This window comes from Podarcis raffonei, chromosome 13 (genome assembly GCF_027172205.1).
Source record: "Podarcis raffonei isolate rPodRaf1 chromosome 13, rPodRaf1.pri, whole genome shotgun sequence".
In the NCBI taxonomy this organism is placed as follows: domain Eukaryota; kingdom Metazoa; phylum Chordata; class Lepidosauria; order Squamata; family Lacertidae; genus Podarcis; species Podarcis raffonei.
This window is the reverse complement of record NC_070614.1, coordinates 36,754,010-36,772,595: the sequence shown is the minus strand read 5'-3', so window position 1 is coordinate 36,772,595 and position 18,586 is coordinate 36,754,010. Positions and strand designations below refer to the sequence as shown.

The window sequence follows — 18,586 nt, the reverse complement described above, 5'->3', positions numbered from 1 at the left end:
AAGCATCGACTTTCATGGCAGGAGTTCCACAGGCAGTGAGGCTCAACAGGGAGCTACACACACACACACACATACACACACACACACAAACACATATACACACACACAAGCACACAAACACACACACACTGTGAAGTGATTCAGTGGCCTATGCTACAAATTAGTAGAGGGAAGGTCTAACCCAGCCACACATAGATGTTGAGCCTCCCCTCCCCTCCCCACCCCACCCCCGGTCGCTTGTTGCTGAATCAGGCTATTGGCCCATCTTACCCAATAATGGTGGCTGGTGCTCACTAGTGGGCAGAAGGCAGGGAGCCCAACACCAGGGGGCGCCAGAGAGGAGGTGGAGGGTTTGCCAAGGGGGACCAAACTAGGATTCATTGCCTCTACCTCTCTCTGGCTTCTGCCTCTGCTTCTGCCTCTGCTTCTGCTTCTGCACCTGCCACTATTCCTCTGCATCCAACCAGTCCGTGACATACAGTTCCTAGAGCAGTTTAGCAATCACTACCTCCATCCAGTTATGTGAATGTCACCTGATGTCAGGCTTTGGGGAATAGGATCCCCAAGATCAAAAGAAAGAGCGCCTTACCAATTAGTTTCTTTAATAATCACACTGAGAGACAAAGGAATGCATATTTCTCTAAAAATATGGCAGTGCTCCCAGTAAGGATTCACTCCTTCCGTCCCCATTAATCGACATCACTACTACATCGGGTAATCTGAGCTTGTTGCCGCTGAGCTCTCTGTTCTATCACTCTCAAATCCCATCTAGTCTTAGGCGAAGGGGGGGCAGGAATGCTTTCCAAGGACACTGAATCGGCCAGCTCTCTCTCTCTCCTGGTGTTTCCTCTTCTAGTTGTGCCTCACCCAGCGTTTCCCAGCTTTCTCCCTCTGGACCATGCCCCTCTGCCAACCATGGTTCTAAATCTATGCTGTCCTCCTGCCCATGGGAAGGTTCAGGAGAAGGGCATCCAGTCCCTGACACCTGAAGTAGAGGAAGCTAACAGGCACTGCCATCCCTTAGACTGGTTGTAAGCAGGTGATTCATTCCTTGGCATCTGGATCTGCTGCCTCTGCAGAGCCCACTGCCCAGGGTCAGCATAACAACATCAACAACAATTATCACCCTATATTTAAATGGGTACCTACTGAGAAGATCCATAAAAAAGCAACTGTACCTAAAAGAATTACTGTGAATTCTTCAAGGGAGGCGGCACACCACTCTTTGTCCTTGCTCAGGGCACCATATTATCAAAGTCTGCCCCTGCCAAGGTGGTTGCCTCATTTTGCCTCACGGGTGGCCTGCCCTGACTTTGGCAGATGTGGCCGGGGAAACCTAGCCAGATGGGCGGGGTATAAAGAATAAAATTGGGAACTTCATCCATTTCACTGAGAGGTCCTATTGAAAAAAGGATGGGATTCACATGTCTGTGGGCATGCAATATATATATATATACCCACAGTACTCTCTGCTTCCCACCTGCACAGAGCCAGACCACGTGAATAATTTGAAGTGTGATTCCTCCATGTGGGGCGACCGTCTGGTATTGTCCTGGACGTGCCCAGCCAGCGAGGTCAGTAAATTGCAGGTCTGTCTGTCAGACCAGCTTGTCCAGGAATGGACGATCTGCAAAGAGGAGACGGAGATTGACAACCTGCAACCCGCCTGGAGCTACTTGGTCCAAGTGCAGACGTTCTGGTATGAACAGGAGGCAGCGTCCGCCCAGAAGATGTGCACCACCAACAACGCAGGTGAGACACATCTGAGCAAGCCTTTCAGTGGCTGGGCTGGGGGTGAAGTGTGCTGTTTAAAAACGCTTCTCTTTCTGAATGACGGCACCCTTGGCGAACAAGTAACCAAACAATTAAACCCCTGTGTTGCAAACAATTATCAGTAATCTCCAAGGTAACACGATGACCAAGTACAACAATTCAATATCAATATAAACTCTTTATAAAATCTATACCGAACATTGAACAATATGAAATACATGAAACTCTCTGCAAAACCAAATAAACAGAAATCTTATAAATCTCTGAAAGTCACAAAATGTGCACTCTTGGTGGATTCTCTTGAAAACATAGAACCATTGCATTGTTGTACTTGGTCTTCGTGTTGCCTTGGCTATTACTGACCCTTGGCGAACAGGCACAGAGCACCCTGGGGTGAAGGGTGTGGGCTGTTCTGTGCAAAATGCATGAAAAGACTTGGGAGGGTTCAAAGCCATCTTAACACCAGGGACCGGCGGCTTGTCTAGTCTGGCATTGTCAGGGTTCCGGATGCTGTGGACTCCAGTTCCCATCAGCCCCAGCAGTCACTACCAGCCACAGAAGCGATGATGCTCTGTCCCTGTGGCCAGAGGCAGCAATGCTCCTGAATCCCAGTTGCTTGAAAGCCCCACAGGAGGGGAGGCTGTTCTTGTGCTCGGATTCTGCTTGCAGGTTCCCACAGCCACCTGGCTGGCCCCTGTGAGAATGGGGCGGTGGACTAGATGGGCCAACAACATCAGCCCTACCAGCAAAGCCTTTTCTGGGTCTGTCCCATTGCCTGCGACTTGATCCTTTTAAAATAATACAGTGGTACCTCAGGTTAAGAACTTAGTTCATTCTGGAGGTCTGTTCTTAACCTGAAACTGTTCTTAACCTGAAGCACCACTTTAGCTAATGGGGCCTCCTGCTGCCGCCACACAATTTCTATTCTCATCCTAAAGCAAAGGTTCTTAACCTGAGGTACTATTTCTGGGTTAGCAGAGTCTGTAACCTGAAGTGTCTGTAACCCGAGGTACCACTGTATTGGAGTTACCAGGGATTGAACCTGCGGAGTTCTGCATGCCAAGCAGGTGCTCAGCAGACCACTAAGCTGTGCTCCCTTCCTTTCCTGTGCACCTTCCTTCATTTATACTCTGCTTAAAGGTAAAGGGACCCCCCCTGACCATTAGGTCCAGTCGTGGCCGACTCTGGGGTTGCAGTGCTCATCTCGCTTTATTGGCCGAGGGAGCCGGCGTACAGCTTCCGGGTCATGTGGCCAGCATGACTAAGTCGCTTCTGGCGAACCAGAGCAGTGCACGGAAACGCCGTTTACCTTCCCGCTGGAGCGGTACCTATTTATCTACTTGCACTTTGACGTGCTTTCGAACTGCCAGGCTGGCAGGAGCAGGGACTGAACAATGGGAGCTCACCCCGTCGCGGGGATTTGAACCACTGACCTTCTGATCAGCAAGTCCTAGGCCCGGTGGTTTAACCCACAGCACCACCCACGTCCCTTTTATACCCTGCTTAGAATCATAGATTTTAAGAGTGAGAAGGGACCACAGGGTAACAGATTCCTGCACTGGTCACTTCCAACTCTACAATTCTCTGATTCTATGAACGCAGGGAAGACCACGAGTTTCCCATCCCCGACTTAGACACACATACAGACTTTGTAGCAGCATTTTCTTTCTTTGTCTTTAGGGGTCATCCTTGAAACTCTGCTCCCTGTGCTGCTTTTCTCAGGCCTCCTCAGCCTCCTGCTGTTCTATTTCTGGAGGAAAAGGTGAGCAAGCTCAGTATCGCAGGCTTCCGCTGCACAGCATTATTGACCCCAGTGGGGGGGTGGAGCATCAGGGCCGCCGTAACCTGAATCCAGAGGCACAAAGGAAAAGAAAACAAGCTGCGTTTATCGGCTTGTATTTCCCCCTGATGCATTTCCTCTGCAGGGGTGGGGGGCCAAAGGGACAGGCAGTGCACTGAAGTCTTCTCTCCAGCTACAGAAAATCATAAGAGTGCAAGAACAGCCCTCCTGGATCCAGCCAGTGGTCCATCAGTCCAGCATCCTGTTCCCACTGTAATGAACAAAACCTGCCCTTATTCCCTTATGGGGGACACAAGAGCCCTTATAGAGTCCTTTGTAGGTTCTCCATCGGTAGGAGAAAATAACAGGCCAACCAGAGAATATTGAGAAGCAAAGCAGCTCGTAAGCCTGATCTTTATTGAACTGTTGCAACAGGGTGCTCCCCTCACACGCAGGAGGCCAGAGGACGACCCAGAACCAAGGTGTGCCTGCCCTTATATAGACATTTTAAATTCCCTGCCCTGGAGCTCAAGACCACCCCCCCCAAACATCATACCTACATCACAGAAAAGGTGGTCTACAACAGAAATTTGAACGTGCTGTTTTTCCTGTGTGCCAGGTTATCTGATAACGCCTTATCTGATTGCCTTTCCTGGTAGTCTGGCCATTCCTTTGAGATGGTGATTTCCCAATTCCTGAGACAATGGGAAGGTTCCCTCACCCCCTCCCTCCTTGCAGAGAGAACATTTGATCAGTTTGGGAGTCAAAATGGTTTCAGGGCAGTCTTCCTGTGCTGCTCCAGACATGTGGTCCACATATCTATTTATGTGCTTGGTTGGTACATTCATAAACATTTATTATATACTGTATTTTTCACTCTATAGGACGCACTTTTTCCCCTCCAAAAATTAAGCGAAAAATACAGTATATAAGATCGGGACGCGGGTGGCGCTGTGGGTAAAAGTCTCAGCGCCTAGGGCTTGCCGATCGAAAGGTCGGCAGTTCGAATCCCCGCGGCGGGGTGCGCTCCCGCTGCTCAGTCCCAGCGCCTGCCAACCTAGCAGTTCGAAAGCACCCCCGGGTGCAAGTAGATAAATAGGGACCGCTTACTGGCGGGAAGGTAAACGGCGTTTCCGTGTGCTGCACTGGCTCGCCAGATGCAGCTTCGTCACGCTGGCCACGTGACCCGGAAGTGTCTCCGGACAGCGCTGGCCCCCGGCCTCTTGAGTGAGATGGGCGCACAACCCTAGAGTCTGTCAAGACTGGCCCGTACGGGCAGGGGTACCTTTACCTTTACCTTACAGTATATAAGACCTTAAATTTTTTATTTCACCACAGTGGCCAATCAAATGCCTATTGGAAACCAATAAGCAGCCAAGCACAAGAGCCCTCTCCCCTCCTGGTATTCAGAAGTCTCCAACTGTGGAGGCAAAGCGTAGCCGTCATTTATATAGGAACCATGTTAGCCCCGTCCTCCAAGAGTTAGTCCAATCCTTCTTTAAAGTTAACCATTTTGGTGGTCATCACTGCCTCCTGTGGCAGAGAGTTCCATAGTTTCACAGTGCCCTGCATGAAGAAGTGCTTTTCTTTTATATGTCCTGAATCTTCCAACATTTAGCTTCCTTGGATGGTCACGAGTTCTAGTGTCATGAGAGAAGAGACAAATTTTTCTCTGTGTGGATTTCTCACAGGCCCTTGGGTGACGCAGTAATTTTCAAATCACCACAGCTCTGCTTATGGACAAAGGGCCTTTGGTCTAGCGCCGTGGCTCCCCCAGTGGGAGGTTCGGGTACTGCAGGCTTCAGTTCTATAGTGCCCTGTCAGGCGTTCTGATTAGAGGTTATTATTTTTGGAAGGGGGGAGACCACTAGGGTTGCCATATTTTGAAGAAAAAAAATGAGGACGCTATGATGACTCTCATTTTAAGTACCCCTACTATATGTAGGCTATAGAAGCTGTGATATATTGCTGAGGGGGCCGGGCCGGATTTAGGCTTGATGAGGCCCTAAGCTCTTGAAGGTAATGGGGCCCTTTCTATGTCCAGCTGTCCTTTGTCAACAACAATGTGTTGCTGCTTTGTGTGTTGAATATACGCTATATGGTAATTTATGGACCTAATAGGTATCTAAAGCCTTTTGCGCATAACAAAATATGTACATCACAGGAGCCTACACAAAACAAAACACTGTTGCTGTATGTAGGTTTTATTTTATTTGTTTTTTATCTTATATTTTCTAAATTTACATCCAGGTTTTTTTCCTTTACATTTTTTGTGGGTCCCCAAGAGAGTGGGGCCCTAAGCTACAGCTTGTTTAGCTTATACAGTACATAAATCTGGCACGGGGGAGGGGGGCGGAGAAGAGAAGAGGTAAGCAAATCTTCAGCCACCACTTATGTCTATGTCTCATCCAGAAAGACATTTTGGCAAACTTTACAAAAATCCACCCGGACAGAAATTTTACCCCTGAAAAAGAGGACATGTCCTGGGAAAAGAGGACAGATGGCAACCCTGCCACTGACAGACGTTGCTTAGTTTTCTGTCTCCTTTGCAGGACGAAGCGTGTCTTGGAGAAACAGAAAGCAGATATGGGACTGCCTGGGTGAGGATGAAGGGGTATGGGGTGCATGGACGTAGCCAGGATTTATTTTAGGGGGGGCAGGCTTTATTGGTGGGGGCAGAACAGAGTTATCTGCAACACAATTGCTCAGTTATTTACGTATTGCCTGCTTAAACTTTGAGATTTAAAGAGAGAACTGTTCCATCTTTTCCTCCCCTGCAGAGCCCTGGACTCTGTGCCTGTGTTGGCTTTCCCAGCTTACTGCCACGAGCGCTTCTCCAACAGCGGCTTTGGTTTTGCAGAGGAATACCAGGTACAAGGTTGCTGTGGCGTCTGTAGCTCGGTGGGCAGAGCACCCGCTTCGCATGCACAAGGTCCTGGGTTTGATCCCCGGCGTCGCCAGGCAGGGCTGGGAAAGAAAGGCTCTTGTCCCAAGCCCTGAAGAGCTGCTGCCAGCCAGTGTAGACATTATTGAGCTAGGTGGACCAGTGGTCTGATTGAGTATAAGCCATTTACATTCCTATGATACGCTTATTTAAAATTAAATCGCAGTGAAAATACTCTGCCATCCTTGTTTTTGATTGAAAAGGGTATTCCAGAAATTAAGAATAAAGCCCATTTTAAAGTACCCTACCAACGTAGCATTAAGCGTCTTCCAGACAGTGCTTTTTTTTGTATTTCTATTATTTTTATTGAATCTATTTGTTGATTTGCTTCAAGAAGATCTTTAAAAACTGAATATAAATCCCAGCTTTCATAACAAACATTACTCTTGTGTGTCCTTTCCCTCTTGTTTTTTTTACTAATTAAATGAGAGCTGTTGCCAGATATAAGAGATCCCGGACCCTATTCAGCCACTCTTTTAAATATTTCATCCGTCGTTCTGTTTTAAATACTTTACATATCCACTATTTAAATACTTTAAATATCCACTATTTTAAATACTTCAGCTGCATTCTTTTTTTGTCAGAATTTTTATATACTGCTTATATACATTTTGAGAAACAGAGAAGAACCTTTGGGTTCGTGCTTTGCTGAAGGAGTCGCCTTGTTTCGTAGCGCTCTGCGCCTCTTGTTTCACCATTTCTCTTTTCCTTGCCCCCACAACAGCAGCTGCAGGACGTGGGGACAGGACAGCCCCAGAGCGTGGCAGAGCGGCCTGAAAATCAAGTCAAGAATCGCTACAGCAACGTTCTGCCATGTCAGTTTCGTTCCCCCTGCCCTGTTTTTTCCTTTGTCGGTTGCGCTTAGCAAAAGGAGCCTGCTTTAATTTTGAACATCTCACTACGGAGCGGTGGTTTCAGATATAACCTCAAAAGAGCAGAGATTCAAGCAGGAGGAGGCGGGAGGGGCCTGTCATTGGTGCTTGAGAGTCACCTGACCCTTGACCCAGAATTCTTGGGTAAGGCAGGCTTTGGCTCAGATCAATGAACTTATTTGGAAAACTTCTAGCCTCATTCCCCACTACTTCAGATAATGTTTTCTGGCAATGGGAGGGACACGCATTGACCCTTGAGGGCTGGATTTCTTCCTGCGTCTGCCACTTTCTGACCCCCATTTGATATAAAAATTATTTGGCATACATAGCCCCCCCCCATTTTTTCCTTCACAACAACCCTGTGAGGTAGGCTAGGCCCAGAGAAAGGGAGCTTTTTGACTGAGTGGGGATTTGAACGCTAGTCTGACACTCTGACCACCACACCACTCTGCCTCTGCTGCTCAACCTTATTCCTGCCACTTTTCAGTTATGTAAATCCATATTTGGTGCTGCTTTACTTTCAGTTTTATCCATTTTTCAGCTCACCCTCTCTGCTTTTACTTTTAATCCCTTTGGTTCCTTCTCTGCAGACGACCACTCGCGAGTTCAGCTCACCATCAAATCCGGAGACCCCAACTCAGATTACATCAATGCAAGCTACATGCCTGTGAGTCCCACCCCGGCTGCATTTTTGTGTGAGATGTGGTTTGGGACCCTTTGTGATTCACCCTTGACAAAAACTGTAAAACTTAAGTTAAGCTTGGCATAGATTTGGGATTCAACTTTAGCACGGTATATCTCAGCCCCCAATATATAATGCCAACTAGTCTCCAGTTTTCTCCCAGGGTTCATTAACCTCCCATTAATGAGCAACACTCGCATGGTTAGAGAGAGTTTGCTTTGACTTTGCACATTTTACTACAGAGTGACTTTGAGTACACTTATTCTCACTTTTTGTAGCTTGCTTTTAGACAAGCAATGGAAATTTTTTTATTTCAGCTAGCCTTTATGGGTTGCCATCCTTGTTTTGGCTCTTACTGCTTTCTCTGTCATTTTAAGAGCTGGTTTCATTTTTTAATGACACGTTATTGCTGTTGTGCTAGGTGCTGCACACTTGCTTTCTTTGCCAGCCAGTCCCATCTACCCCCACCCAACCCCAACCACCCTTTGCCAAAGCCACCCAGCACCCACTTTCACCAAAAACAGCACCCCCTCCTCTCCTAAAGCTCACCAAACCTCTGCGTCCTGCCTGAGCTGCCCGCTCACTTGTCAGGGCTGTCTACCTGCCTGTCTCTGGTTCTGGTTCTGGTTCTGGTTCTGGTTCTCTCCTATTCACCCTCTGACATTGCTGTGAGGCCCAACAACTCTGGGAACCCAGTTTCTCTTGTCTGTGGCAAAGCAAAGTGCAGCGTGACGACATTCTTGAATTGTTATTATATGTACAGATACTGCTTTATTTTTGGTTAGCAGCCACCTTGAATAAATATACGGAAAGGCAAGGCATACAAATGACAAAAATCTGGGCAACACTTCTATTAGAACAGGTGAGGGCAGACTGAGCAGGAGCTGGACGGGGTGGTGTCCCCGCGTATGTGATAACTGGTGAATATTAATGGCATGTGAATGTGTGTGTGTGAACCACAGCCACCGTTGAAATGTGGCCTCCTTCAGCTTTCTACCACATAAAGTGGCTCCCAGTCTAAACAAGTTTTGCCACTCTTTGTTGTGGTTTCCCATTGATTCCGTACTAAGGCAAAGCTGTCTCTCTCTTTCCTTCCTAATTACTCACTCCAGGGCTTCGAGAGGGAAAAGGAGTTCATAGCAGCCCAAGGCCCACTGCCTGGGACACTGTACGACTTCTGGCGCATGATATGGGAGCAGCAGATCGTGACCGTGGTCATGCTCACTAACTGTGCCGAGAACGGACGGGTGAGAATTGTGCCGTTTGGCTGGGAGTCAGGAAACCGCTTGAACAATGTTCTGCCTCTTGGGGGGTGCCCATTGGGGGATGTGGGTGGCGCTGTGGTGTAAAGCACTGAGCCTCTTGGGCTTGCCGATCAGAAGGTTGGCGGTTTGAATCCCCACAATGAGCTCCCATTGCTCTGTCCCAGCTCCTGCCAACCTAGCAGTTTGAAAGCACACCAGTGCAAGTAGAGAAATAGGTACTGCTGCGGCAGGAAAGTTAATGGCATTTCCCTGTGCTCTGGTTTCCGTCACGGTGTCCTGTTGCGCCAGAAGCGGTTTAGTCATGCTGGCCACATGATCCAGAAAACTGTCTGTGGACAAACACCAGCTCCCTTGGCGTGAAAGCAAGATGAGCGCCGCACCCCATAGTCCCCTTTGACTGGACTTAACCGTCCAGGGCTCCTTTACCTTTTACCTTTACTTGCCCATTCAAAAGGGGCAAGCCATCTAGGGCTGAACAAAATATTATCTACTTTGTGGGGGGGGGGGTGTTCAAAACTAGTTTTTTCAGTGGGATAGAAATCCCCCTCCACAATACCTGTGAGATTGAGGGCTTCTTCTTCCTTAATCCTCTTCAGTGCCATCGTTTCCCCTGTTTCTTTTCTCCTTTATGAATTAGTTGCATGAGTGATCCCACCCCTTCAGGATGAGGCCATGATGCTAAGCAGCCAATTCGATGGTAGCTTGTTGTTTGAGGGCAACTTACACAAATAAGCAAATCTTTCTTTTCTCTTCTCTAGAAGTGGTGGAAATTTGTCTGGACATTTTTCTATGTTTGTAAAAGGCAGCAGATAGTATCAGGCAGGGAGCAAAAGTGTGCAGCTCGTTCCAAAGAGCTTGCGACTCCCCAGATTCTGTGAGGAGGGTGTAGATGTAGACCTGGTCTTCAGAGCCCTTGATCTGCAACAGCCCAACCAAAACCTGACCAAAGTTTGACAGTTGCTCTGCTCTTCCACAAGGCCAGTCCTTCCACTAACGTTCTTGGCTCTCCCTTGTCTCTTCCCCAACCTTCTTCTGGTCAGGTGAAATGTGAACGCTACTGGCCTCTGGACTACACACCCTGCACCTACGACAACATCACAGTGTCCGTCGTCACAGAGACAATCCTCCCTGATTGGACCATCCGGGATTTCACTATCAAGCAGGTGACGGAGCGGGGATCAGGACCTCCTCCCCCGGCATTCCATCCAAATGGTTTCTGCCAGAATAACTGCCCTGTGAAGCAATATTTATCCAGATGCTTTATCATTGCAACTGAGGCTGTTGCCAATTCCGCAGTCTCTTTTCTCCAGCTTTTGACACCTGAGTGGTAGATTTTTGAGACCCACTCTGCTCTTGTTTTCTTAGTTTTCTGTTCTTTAGTGTTGTATTTTAAATTGCTGGGGCGCATCCTGGGACCTTAGGGTGATGATTGGGAAGTGAATAAAATTGTTATTGTTTAATAATAACGATGATGATGATAAATAATAATGGTGACGATAATCGTGATGATAATAATGGTACTGGTTGTCATAATTTTAATTAAAGATATCCCTTTAGAAATGATAATAATGAAATAATCCTTCTAATTGTGAACTCAACAAAATAAAAGGGAGTCACTGAGAGACAAGAGGGAAGTAATCAGTGGCGGAGCTCCAAGCTCCGACGGGGGGGGGGCAGAGAGTAGGCAGGGGCGTGGCTGGCCTGCGTCCTGGGGGGCATGGTGCGTGTCCTGGGGGCATAGCACACTGCTTTCAGGGGTGTGGTGCGTGTCCCGGGGGCGTGGCGCAACACCCACAGGGGCGTAGGGCGCCGCCTGCGGGGGCGTGGAACCCAGGGCTGGAGGGGGCAGTCACAATAGCACCCCACTGGGATTCTGCCGCCGTGTGCTCCCCTCGCACTCCTGTTCCTCCACCAGTGGAAGTAATCCCAAGGCATGCATAAGCCAAAAATACCCTTTAAAACACTGGGGGATGGGCAGCCTTATAAAACCCAAACAATTTCTAGTTGAAATAATAATAATAATAATAATAATAATAATAATAATAATAATAATATACCAACCTACATCCAAAGATCTCAGGGTGGTTTACAAGATAAAAATACAGAAAAAAGCCAGAAATTGAGGGCAAGTGGGAGAAGAAGGGGCGTTTGAGCCCCTTGCAAGGAACCCATGGCTGGCTTGCTGGAACCCTGAGTGAGAGCACTGCTATTAGGAAGTGTCACGAGCCACTGGGATGTGTGGACAACTGTTACCTTGTGTGGTGCAGGTGGCAGGTTCTGTGCCCTCAGGAACCCCAGGCTGACTCTGCCCACCTAGTTGGGTTATATGATGTTTCTGGGCAGGATATGAGAGAGGCTTCCTGATCTTGAGCCACAAGATCTTCCTGAATTCTGCTGTGCCTCCTGTATATTGGGTTGTTTTTGGCCCTGATCCCAGCTTGATCCTAGATCCTTCCTCCTGGAGTTCATCCTCCGGTTGTAGTTTACTCTTCTATCTCAACCGCTGGCTTGTCCCACAGAACCTGATTTCCACCTCCTGGCCCAGCCCTGACAGCGGGCCAGGAAGGTACGCTGCAACATTTTGTTGGAGGTCCCACTTTCTTATCTCGGACACCAAGCTCAAGTGGTTGCATTTGGGAGCGGAACAGAGCCACTTCAAAATAAACTGCAAACTCCCTAGGTATACAGAATCATAGAAGTTTGGAAATATAAACAAATGAAAACTCTTCCCCCCCATCACCACATGGTGTGACAAGGACCTGAGAGCTTCCACAGCTTTCAGGATGTTGAGGTGCCAATTGGAAAGAAACAGAGGTGAAACCCAGGGGTGGCTCTGAAGAAAGCGCTTGAATTGTGTGTGTGTCCCAACAGGTGAGCCTATCCGAGGTCCACCTGGCCAGGCATTACCACTACACGTCATGGCCGGACCATGGGGTGCCCAAAATCACAAGCACCATCCTTCACTTCCGAGACCTCGTGAGGGCCCACATAGAGGAGCACAGAGGCGCTGGGCCAGCTCTGGTACACTGCAGGTAAACCCAAGAGGAGGGGAAGAGAGGATCGGGGCAGGGGAGAGCCAGGGAGAAGTGTAAGCCACAGGTTCTGTGGACTGAGGCTGCGGAGGGACCACAAACGGCAGAGCCACTTCAACCCAGAGTGGCTTAACTATCCATAACACCTCTTCCCAGGGAATTCTGGGAATTGTGGCTCTGGGAGGGGAATAGGGAGTCTCCTAGCAACTCCCAGCACCCTTAACGAACTACAGCTCCCAGAATTCTTTGGGGGCAGCCGTGACTCTTTGAAGTGGCATCATAGTGCTATAAATGTGTCGTGTTGTTATGTACTGAGTTGAATAGGATCCAAACTGCAGCAGTCTGATTGGTCCTAGAACAATAGGATCCAAAAGGCAGCAGTCTGATTGGTCCTAGAACATTAGGATTCAGAATGCAGCAGTCTGATTGGTCCTAGAACAATGCAGCAGTATGATTGGTTGGCAGGAACTACCCAATCATGCTCCAGATAGAAGTGAATCCACAACCTGATTGGCTTACAGTAGAATTCCGGAATTAGCCAATCATGTGCAGCCCATTGTGTAAATAACGTATATAAAGCAGATACTTTGAGGGGACATTCATTCATTCCTCCTCACCACTATGAGCTGAATAAAGAGCATGAAATCACTTTGCGACTCTGAGTATATTTCACGTGTGAATGTGGCCTTGGTTGACGCTGTCCTCTCCTTCCCTCTCCCACCTCTCCAGCGCAGGTGTTGGCCGGACGGGGACGTTCATTTCCCTGGACTCCCTGCTGCGCCAAGCCCAGGTCACAGGGGAGCTTGGAGTCTTCTCCTTCGTTCGGAAGCTGAGGATGAACCGTCCGCTCATGATTCAGACTGAGGTGAGAGGCTCGGAATATGTCATTACGTGAAGCAGATCTGTCCTGAACAAGCAGTTCAAAAGCAAAACCAGTGCAAGTAAATAAATAGGTACCACTGCGGTGGGAAGGTAAACAGCGCTTCCATGCACTCTGGTTTCCATCACGGTTTCCCGTTGTGCCAGAAGTGGTTTAGTCATGTTGGCCGCATGACCCGGAAAGCTGTCTGTGGACAATGCCAGCTCCCTAGGCCTGAAAAGCGAGATGAGCGCCGCAACCCCATAGTCACCTTTGACTGGACTTAACCTTTTACCTTTAGTTACTAAACAGCTTTCCTCTGGCTCTCTTTGGAGACTTCAGTTCTCTGATAAATGACTTAAGAGGAGGCAGGCAAACATCTAGGCCATCCATCACATCTGAAAGAAGGAGCACGACCTATTGATTGGGGGCCTCTGGTTGACCCCTGTGAGGGCAGGATGTTGGACTAGATGGACCACGGGCCTCATCCAGCAGGGCTCTTTTTGACATAAGAAGTGCTCAAAGCTGCCCTGACAGAGAGCTGAATCTTCCTGAGCTATACATGTGACAAAGCAAGTTGAAATTCTGTCCTTCTGGCAGTGCTCTAATCCCACAGACCCTTAACACCTCTTTTCTCCGTAGTCCCAGTTCATCTTTCTTCACCAATGTCTCCTGGACGCCCTCCAGCCTCCTGCTCAGAGCGACAGTGAGAAGACAGAGCACACGGCAGTGTATGAAAACACCTGGGCCCTGCAAGGCTACGAGGTCTCCCGGGTGTGACAGCCTGTCTTCTTTGGCCATCGTCCCGGCAAGCGCCCAGGAGGCCCATGTGCCCAAGGGGAAACCACAGCAGACTTTGGGATGGGCTTCCCTAGGGAGGGAGAGGCTGGTTCCTAGAGGAGATGCAGACTCACTTGCGATCCCTTCCCCAGCCCAGTTTTGACATGATTGTGCCAGCCAGCTGAGGAAGTGATGTGTGTGTGTGTGTGTGTGTGTGTGTCCCCACCCCCTTCTCTCTTTGTGGGTTGGAAGTTAAATTGCACGCCTTGTATCTGTCGGGAACATACGAAATGGAAATGTGGAGCTTAGGACTGAGAAGCTGAGAGGAGCCTAAATGGACAGATTTGCTCTTGCAGTGACCTGTCCTTTGGCTTTATGGGTGAAAGGCAGGTACGGAATTTTACAAATAAAATGAAATAACCGATCAGCACGCATATATCTGAGGATACAACTGTGGTAGCTCTTCTGTAGCAGCTCTGGAGGCAAATGGTAGTTTCAAGTGTGTGTGGGGGGGTGATTTTTGGTGGGGGAACATAATGGGGGACTGGGACAAGCCCCCCCATTTCCCCACTGCACCACTCTAACAGCCTATCTCAGGCTTCCCAAGGTTAGGAGAAGTAGAGGAGGATTCAAAGGTGTGCTTAATGTCACCTCTGGATTGACCAGGGGTTAAAGTGGGTGGGGGAGAGGGAAAGAAGATGCATCTAGCAAATGAAATTAGCAGGATCTATCATGAAGAAACTTATAATGAGCTTAATCAAAAGCAGGGAAGCCTCCAGCAGCGTAGAGAGCAAACAATCGGCGATGATTGGCAACCACTTGTCTTATCTATAGGAAGGCAAACCCACTTAGCTCAGTTGGTTAGAGCATGGCGCTGATAATGCCAAGGTTGCAGGTTCGATCCCTGTAAGGGCCAGCTGCATATTCCTGCGTTGCGGGGGTGTGTGTGGACTAGATGATCCCTAGGGTCCCTTCAAATTCTATTATTCACCCCAAGAAGAAACGAATTCAACTTTGTCTATAGGTCCACAGCATTGGACTTGAGAGCCAGCGTGGTGTAGGGGGTTAGTGTGCCGGACTATGACCTGGGAAACCAGGCTTCAAATCTCCACTCACTGGGTGGCCTTGGGCTGTTCACTGCCTCTCAGCCTAACCTGCCTCACATGGTTGTTGTGAGGATGAAATGGGGAGGAAGGAAACCATGTACTCCACCTTGAGCTCCTTGGAGGAAAAGCGAAAAATGAATGCAATAAATAAATAAAAGATAAAATTGACTAAACCACAAGCAGATTAAGTGGCCCGCATGTTTGTTGCATATTGACGGTATGGTGATGAAATCCACTGTAGTGTTTACAGTAAGAATCTTTGGTTCAGGAGCCTTTGGTTCAGCCATGAAGCTCACTGGGGCTGCGCCATCTCATGCCCACTGTTTTGTCCAAGCTGAACCTACGTACCTCCCAGGGCTGTTGTGAAGATATATTGAGTAGGGGGGTGGGAATGCCATTCACAAAGTAATGAAACAAAAGCAGAAAAGTCATGAACAAAAGCAGAAGGAATTGGAGAGGATTAAATTCTTTCCCTGTTTTCAAAAGATTTCTTGTATCATCCCAGAGAGGCGATTCTCATTTGCCGTAGGAGTGCAGATTCACACAAGCCCTGTGCAGAAATCCCCACAACAGCCAGAGCCAAGATGAGGATGGCAACAGCTTGCCCACATGATTTTCAAGGACAGGTCATACAAAGGGTGTTGGTGCAAATTCAGTATGAAAATCCTCAGTAGATAAAATCTCATGGCTTCTGGTATTCCAGATGCCTCGTCTTCTCAAGCTCATGCCTTGAAGCCCTGTCAGTTTCCCTCCCATCACAAATGTCAACAGCCTCTCTCTTCCTGGACTTACAAGTCATTGTTTATACAAATTAGGGCTGTTGCCAAACCGAAGAAATTTTACAAATGGACACCCCACTGATTGTAGACTTTGCTGGAGGTGTAGGATTGCAGCCACAGCTGGATCACTGTGTGCATTTGGGTCAGCTAATCAGTTGATTAAATCTACATTGATTTGCGTATGAGTAAGCCAATACCATGGGGGGGGGGGGAGAGCATAATTCTGATTTATTTTGGGTTTTTTAGATGGTTTATCTGAATCCACATGAATCACTTCCCATAAAAGATCTCAAAACAATTTCACAGCAAAAACAATCTGCAATGAAAAACAATTCCATATGTAAAAACAAAAAGGATGGATGGAGTATAATTTATTATACGGTTAAAAATGAGCATACTCTATTTAATACAACAAATACTAATGTGGATAAAATAGAGAGAAATAAAATGGTAGGTAAACAAAACTGAAGATTTAATAACTTGAAAAAGAGATAGAAAGTCTATGTAGACCCAGTAGGCAAGAATGACTGATGTATTTCGTACGTTGTCGTGTAAAATTTTGCAACTCATGCTGTAATCTTTGGTTTTCCGTCTTCTAGAAGTAAACTGGACAGCTCCAAACTAGAACTTCTGGGCATTCTTCTAAGAAATGGGGCAATGGTTTTGTACGAGCATCTTGGTAATTTTTGTTGTTGTTTAGTCGTTTAGTTGTGTCCGACTCTTTGTGACCCCATGGACCAGAGCACGCCAGGCACTCCTGACTTCCACTGCCTCCCGCAGTTTGGTCAAACTCCTGCTGGTAGCTTCGAGAACACTGTCCAACCATCTCATCCTCTGTCGTCCCCTTCTCCTTGTGCCCTCCATCTTTCCCAACATCATGGTCTTTTACAGAGAGTCTTCTCTTCTCAAGAGGTGGCCAAAGTATTGGAGCCTCAGCTTCAGGACCTGTCCTTCCAGCTCAGGGCTGATTTCCTTCAGAATGGATAGGTCTGATCTTCTTGCAGTCCATGGGACTCTCAAGAGTCTCCTCCAGCACCATAATTCAAAAGCATCAATTCTTTGGCGATGGGGAATCATAAAAGGACATGGTCTGTGGTCTCTATCTCTCCATCATTACAAGGGAAGGGCTGTAAAAGGCTTGTTGGGAAAGGAAGGCCTTCAACAGGTGCCAAAAGGGCAATAGGGGCAGCGTGCCTGCCTGGTGCATCATGGGAGGGACTTCCAAAGGGTGGGTACCACCAAGCTAGAAGCCCAGTTCTGCTGGGCTGCTCCCCATAGATAAAGACTACCTTTGTGAATGTGAGAGAGAAAGGGCAGCTCTTATCCTAAAACGGATGGAGAACCTTTTTGGTCCTGGGGGGCAGATCATTCTCAGGTCCCATCCCTTGGGCCAGCTTAGGCAGACAGGTGCAACCGGCATGACGTTGCGTGATGGATAGGCGGGCCATGATGCCCACCTGTCAAAATTCATTGCACAGGGTTCCCAGGCACCCAACAGCCAGCTAGGTAGGGGCATTGCCAGCACAAGGGGCATTGCCAGCCCTATGGTTGGTGCTATGGGAAATGCTGAGCATAGGGCTGGCAAAGCACTTCTTTTTTCCCCTTCCCATGTGGGGAAATAAGGGAAAGGAGGCTACATTTTACAGGCAGGGCTAGGTGAAGGAGAAGTCGTAGATATCCTTTGCTCAGTCGATGTCTTTTTATTATTGATTGATTCATTGATTGGAGCTGCTTGCTTCGACTGCAACTCTTTGTTGCCTGCAGGGAACAGGCGCACACAGCCAAACTGAGCCGGATTTAATCTCCCACCTCGATCATCAACTGTCAAGCAATGAGAGAGAGCTAGGGTTAAGTCCTGCTGCTTCGACTGCATGTGCCTTTTCCCTGTAGGCAACAAACAGCTGCGTCCAAAGCAAGCAGCCCCCCAGCCGGCACAGAAAGGAACCTTGAACTGCCACAAGATGGTGGGCAAGCAATTGCAGTTTGGGGAAAATAGCCCCAGGGACAAATCTGGATCCCCTTTCAGGCCAGGTGGGCTAAGGGTTCCCACTCCTGTTCTGAAACAATGACTTCCACCTACTATTCCTGTTATGCCAGTGTGGTGTAGTGGTTAAGAGCGGTGGACTTGTAATCTGGTGAACCGGGTTCGCGTCTCCGCTCCTCCACATGCAGCTGCTGGGTGACCTTGGGCCAGTCACACTTCTCTGAAGTCTCCCAGCCCCACTCACCTCACAGAGTGTTTGTTGTGGGGCAGGAAGGGAAAGGAGATTGTTAGCCACTTTGAGACTCCTTTGGGTAGTGATAAAGCGGGATATCAAATCCAAACTCTTCTTCTTCTTCTTCATTGATTTTATTTTTTAAAAAAATCACATGCAATCCAATTAACCAGCGAATCTGTTTTAGTCTATTATAATATTTTTATTAATCTAACACATTAGATGACACAGCTCTAAAATAGAAAACATGCTGGTACATTTGTGTGTGTTTATGTGTGTGTGTTTGTGTGCACATAGATAGCTGTTTTGTGCTGCAGCAGACTAGCACCGTTACCCTTCCCGCATATATTAAGACACAACAAGTTACAGAGTTTAAACAAACACATTAGGCAGCATGTGAGTCAATGACGGCTGGGGCATGAATTACTTACTTTCAGTGGGTTGCGCGAGAAGCAGTGAAAACATAATTTCCCATGCTGCCAGCAAGCCCAGGTGCTT

At 48.0% G+C, this 18,586-nt stretch overlaps 1 protein-coding gene across 2 annotated transcripts in view; it reads left to right on the top strand.

The window, feature by feature from the left end:
• Positions 1 to 16,493, top strand: part of PTPRH (protein tyrosine phosphatase receptor type H) — a 31,213-nt gene extending 14,720 nt beyond the window's left edge. Inside the window, exons 9-19 of one of the 2 annotated variants that reach the window (XM_053361969.1) lie at positions 1,489 to 1,752; positions 3,454 to 3,535; positions 6,106 to 6,153; positions 6,334 to 6,424; positions 7,222 to 7,312; positions 7,960 to 8,036; positions 9,164 to 9,298; positions 10,357 to 10,479; positions 12,188 to 12,348; positions 13,078 to 13,213; positions 13,850 to 16,493. In XM_053361969.1, the coding sequence (XP_053217944.1) occupies positions 1,489 to 1,752; positions 3,454 to 3,535; positions 6,106 to 6,153; positions 6,334 to 6,424; positions 7,222 to 7,312; positions 7,960 to 8,036; positions 9,164 to 9,298; positions 10,357 to 10,479; positions 12,188 to 12,348; positions 13,078 to 13,213; positions 13,850 to 13,987 (1,346 nt within the window). In that variant the 3' untranslated portion in view covers positions 13,988 to 16,493. The remainder of the gene's footprint in view (positions 1 to 1,488; positions 1,753 to 3,453; positions 3,536 to 6,105; positions 6,154 to 6,333; positions 6,425 to 7,221; positions 7,313 to 7,959; positions 8,037 to 9,163; positions 9,299 to 10,356; positions 10,480 to 12,187; positions 12,349 to 13,077; positions 13,214 to 13,849) is intronic. The other variant, XM_053361970.1, reaches the window with a different exon arrangement.
• Positions 16,494 to 18,586: the final 2,093 nt, after the last annotated feature.